Source organism: Eptatretus burgeri, chromosome 4, assembly GCF_056783735.1.
Source record: "Eptatretus burgeri isolate ZD-2024b chromosome 4, Ebu_testis_v1, whole genome shotgun sequence".
Classification (NCBI taxonomy): Eukaryota; Metazoa; Chordata; class Myxini; order Myxiniformes; family Myxinidae; genus Eptatretus; species Eptatretus burgeri.
In genome coordinates this window covers 74240514-74245513 of record NC_140964.1, presented here as the reverse complement: position 1 = coordinate 74245513, position 5000 = coordinate 74240514, and the positions used below count along the sequence as shown (strand labels likewise).

Here is a 5000-nt window from a genome sequence, read left to right as displayed (position 1 = left end):
ATATTTAAAAGTTCATGATAGACGCTCTCAAAAGTACACATCCTCACATAGACGGTGCCATGTGTTCAGTATTTAAGGAGATCCGGATCTCGTATACACAAGAGCCGAGTCCTCGAGATTAAGGTTTTGTCTTCACAAGAAGAAGAAGAAGAACAACAACAACAACAACAACAACAACGCCGAGCTCTCTATGAGCAGCGTTCGCTACGCGAGACGCTGCTAAAAATTGGTGCCCCTTAAGATCAACTTTTCTTGAGAATTACTTGGTTTCTCTGATGAAACACAAGGGTAGTACAGCATGCACACGAGATTTTTTGAATGTGCCTTATTTTCTCTCGTCTGGCATTTTCCACAAGCCATGGAATGTCCCTTCTTTTCTATTGTTTGTCACATGGCACATTCCTGATAAAGGGGCCTATTCCCCTGGCATTTTTCCCAAGAATGTGAACTTTGATTGACGTTTGGATTGTCTGATTTTATCATCAGCGATGAAAATCAATCATTCCAAAAAAACCAAAAGGGTTTTATTTCAACAACAAGTCAATACCTGCTCCCTCCAGAAGTGAAAGGATTTGTTTTCAGAATTTGCGTCGCTTCCCCACCTGCAATAACTCCTCCTTCCAGCAGAAATCAGTGGTTCAAGTGCTTCCACATATACAAGCAAATGAGCCCCTAAGTACTATACCGGGCCATCCCACCTTTTTTGTGAAATTGAGGTATGAACGTCTTCAGGTGCACAAAACTGATACCTTTCAGGGCCAAAATGGGCCAACCCATCAGAATATATTATGATAAGGATATAAGCAAAAAACTTCTCTGGTTCTGTTAATATGCATCTGACTTGCCAGAGCCTGAATGGGCCATCCCACATTTTCCCCATGATTCCATGTAAACATGGTGGCCAGACATCTGACAGATGCTGAGTTGATGGATATGATCGATAATGACGATGAAGGAGATGGTGAAGGAGATGGTGATGTGCTCATTGTGACACAGGAGACTGAGAACTTTGCATCCCTTTTTCTCAAAAGTACACCAAGATGGGATGGCCCGGTATGGTTCTTCGGGGCTCAAATATCGTGTTGTCTTCCCACACTCTTGGGAGGAGGGTGGGATAGGGGGGAATGTAAGACATTGCCTTATGTTATGTAGTAGGATTGGAAATGTACAACCTTCCAGCCACACTTAGTCTTTCTTGTGTCATCATCCAGAAAATCCCATTGGCATTGAACACTTGACTAAACAAATGATATGCAAAGGTTTATTTCATTTTATAAAGATGTGTGTGACAACAAACAAATAATCTCCTTCACTTTACTTTGTTAATTTATGTTCATTCTTCATCCTTTCTTCCTGTCTTGCTCTCTCCCTCTCCATCTCCATCTCCCTATCTCCCTCTCTCCATCTCTATCTTCCTCTCTCTCTATCTCCCTCTCTTCCTATCTCTATCTCCCTCTCTCTATCTCCCTCTCTCTCTCTATCTCCCTCTCTCTCTATCTCTATCTTCCTCTCTATCTCTATCTTCCTCTCTCTCTATCTCCCCCTCTCTCTCTCTCTCCCCCTCTCTCTCTATCTCCCCCTCTCTCTCTATCTGCCCCTCTCTCTCTATCTGCCCCTCTCTCTCTATCTGCCCCTCTCTCTCTATCTGCCCCTCTCTCTCTATCTGCCCCTCTCTATCTATCTGCCCCTCTCTCTCTATCTGCCCCTCTCTCTCTATCTGCCCCTCTCTCTCTATCTGCCCCTCTCTCTATCTCCCCCTCTCTCTATCTCCCCCTCTCTCTATCTCCCCCTCTCTCTATCTCCCCCTCTCTCTATCTCCCCCTCTCTCTCTATCTCCCCCCTCTCTCTCTATCTCCCCCTCTCTCTCTATCTCCCCCTCTCTCTATCTCCCCCTCTCTCTATCTTCCCCTCTCTCTATCTCCCCCTCTCTCTATCTTCCTCTCTCTATCTTCCTCTCTCTCTATCTTCCTCTCTCTATCTTCCTCTCTCTCTATCTTCCTCTCTCTCCTTCTCTCTCCCCTTCTCTCCCCCTCTCCCGGCTATGTTTGGCAGCAACTTTTCCTTCCTCGCCAGTTGTGTCCGAGCACTTTGTGAATGTGGTTTTACTGTTCAAGCTCGAAGAAGAATTTGGCATTTGTTCAGGGTGCCGGCGATAACTTGCCTGCTCTTCATCAAAACACACCAAGGGGTCGTTATCATCTTCCAGCTAATGCTTGGAGATGGTTCTCAGATAGAATGTTTAACATCCATCCAAGGGATGTTCTCCTTGTTCATGCACCAACGTGTCTGCAAAATAACAGGTTGACGGTTTATAGTCCGGCCAATAATGCAGCCTAAACGAGACAGCCCAAAGGTGAATACACCACCTCTGAGCTCTCGTGCCGACCCCCTTCTGTTATCTAAGACGCACCAATGAAGGCTGTGCAAGATTGTTGGAAATAACTGTGTTCATTGTGAACATCCTGTCTTGGTGCTCAAGGCAATTAATTACAGCTTGGAAGCAGAAATTCAAAGTTTAATACATTTCTCCACCCGCTCCCACAATGTTAGCTTGCATGATCTTGATTGAATGGTGCTTATCATATGATCATGAGGATGTTGCACATCTGCTTGTGTCCATCTGTCCCCACTTTACCACGTTGGCATGATACAGGAAGCACTTGACAAACGAATGCAGTGCAGAGAGTGAAAGTAGCGTATCTTCTGAGGGTGATGTTGAGATGTCTGTGCGCCTCCTGTGGCTTTCTATGTGGAAGATGCCACCGGCGCTCTTCCGCATCTGCCTGTGCCACTTGTGCACTTGGATTGCCCTTATCACTATGGTGGTCTTCTACACAGACTTTATGGGTCAGGTGGTCTTCAATGGCATTCCAACGGTGAGTTTGTGAACTTACATTTGTCACACATTATGGTGAATCTGAATATGCATCCAATTGGATGAGGCCATTGCACTTGCCAAATAATAACAGACACAATGCAAAAACAATTTGTGTCGTAAATTTGTTCACTGATGATTAGTGTTCACTGTTCAATAACACATCAAGTAGACATAAAATGCTTTTTGACAAGGTGGCATTTTATTGGTTCACGAAAAAATATTTTCATGAAAAAAAAAGTGACCACTATATTCGTTATTGTTGTGTGTCTGTCTGTCTGTCTGTGTCCCGAGCATAGCTCCGTGGGTTTTGATCTGATCCTGACAAAATTTTGGTGGGAGGTTTATATCATGATCTAGTTGTGTTTTCCTGAAAATGGGCGTGGTGCGCCCATTATGGGCGGAACCACGCCCGAAAAACATGTGTTTTTAGTGGGTAGCCGATTTCAATTTGCATCTTCTCCTCGGGGGTTTGTCGAATCTGGCAGGGGTTTTGGTATTTGGTTAGCCCAATGGCACCTGCATAGCCCCACAGAGCTTGAGTTTTCATTTTCGTCCCAAGGTCAAGGTCACAAGGTCACGAACTTAGAAAATTGCGATTTTGACATAAAAATCCATCTTCTCCGAGGGGTTTGTCGAATCTGGCAGTGGTTTCGGTATTTGGTTTGCCCAATGGCACCTGCATAGCCCCACGGAGCTCGATTTTTCATTTTCGTGTCAAGGTCACAAGGTCACAAACTTAGAAAATTTCGAATTTTGACATAAAAATCATTCGACCGCCCAAACTTTGAGAGCTGGGATGACAATATTTTTTTATGCATAATCTTGAGGTCATTCCCCACCTAAAGTCTTCAAACCATTTTGCTCTATCTCAAACACCTTGCCTGTGGCGCCCCCTTCAAGTTTGTTTTTACGCTGATTTCATCAAAGTATGGATAATCCGATGAGTGTGAAATGCCAGATGGCCTATATGACGTTATATTGTTCCTGGAATGTTCCAGAGGAAGTTTTGCACCAAAGGTCATAATCCTTGACCTTTGACCTTTAAAGGTCACAAAGGTCAAATTTTCAAAGTTGTGGGAATCGAACCTGGTTTTCGACCTTCTTCGACGAACTAACTCCAATAAGCTATTGCACGTATCCTGTTTCCTTATTTTAATGTCCACAACATTGTTTTGTGACCTTTAAAGGTTATGCAAATGTCAAATTTTGAAAGTTGTTGAACGAAACCGGGTTTTCGACATTTTGCTGCTAATAACCTGTCACTCGTACCACATCATGTTGATCATTGTTATAACTTGGTCAAACATTATCACATTGTCTCATCCTTGACTTCTGAAACAATCTACATCGTCAAATACCGCTCGTGAACCATCGTCGTCTTCAGACTTGTAGTTCTTGCAGTTGTATATCTCAACCATTTTGTCGCCATGCCACAAGGTCGTCCTCTGTGAACGGTATCAATTCATTTCTCGAACGTGGGTGACCTGTGGGCAAATAAGCAGTCAAGTCTGAGTCCAGTCATGGCAAGAAAACTTTAAATTTGCAGTGCAAATTCTTTAGTTGGTCTGAGTCCAAGTCCAACTCCCATGGTCTCAAGTCTATATCCAAGTGTGAATTGATGATTTCTTATGTTAGCTACTGCTCTGCCTCAATCGACCAGAGTTGCTTTCTTTTGGGGAGTTAACCTTTTGTTATTTACTAATTCGGAACCTATGTTTGCAAACTTGGACATCTGCAGTTTCGAGTAACTGCTCAAGGCAGCTTTCCATTTTGTGTTTTCCATTTTGCAGAAATGATTCTGATTTTCATGACGAATCGATGACATTTTACTTGATACACAGCTCGCGCATTTCCACTGCACCATTGGCTCTGTCGTCCCTCGCGAGCAGGATATAGGAAGCATTTTAATGTTCGGCATTTGTTGACAGGCGACTTTAACGTAAACTTTCAAATAGTGATTTATGTTTTTAACAGGTGTTGGGGTGGAGGGTGGGCGAAGAATGTACATGAACAAACATTTGTAAATTATACCACGGCATTAAGAAAATAAGGTGTAATGTTTTGAAAAGTAAAGGAATGTCTTGGATAAGATTGTCACTTTTATTTTATCCGTTATGAATTT

At 43.2% G+C, this 5000-nt stretch overlaps 1 protein-coding gene across 3 annotated transcripts in view; it reads left to right on the top strand.

Annotated features, from left to right (window-relative positions):
- LOC147028361 (polyamine-transporter SLC45A4-like) overlaps window positions 1-5000 on the top strand; it is a 103653-nt gene that overhangs the window by 83600 nt on the left and 15053 nt on the right. For all 3 annotated transcript variants that reach the window (XM_085878681.1, XM_085878683.1, XM_085878682.1), the window contains one exon: window positions 2654-2876. In XM_085878681.1, coding sequence (XP_085734807.1) covers window positions 2654-2876 — 223 coding nt within the window. The remainder of the gene's footprint in view (window positions 1-2653; window positions 2877-5000) is intronic.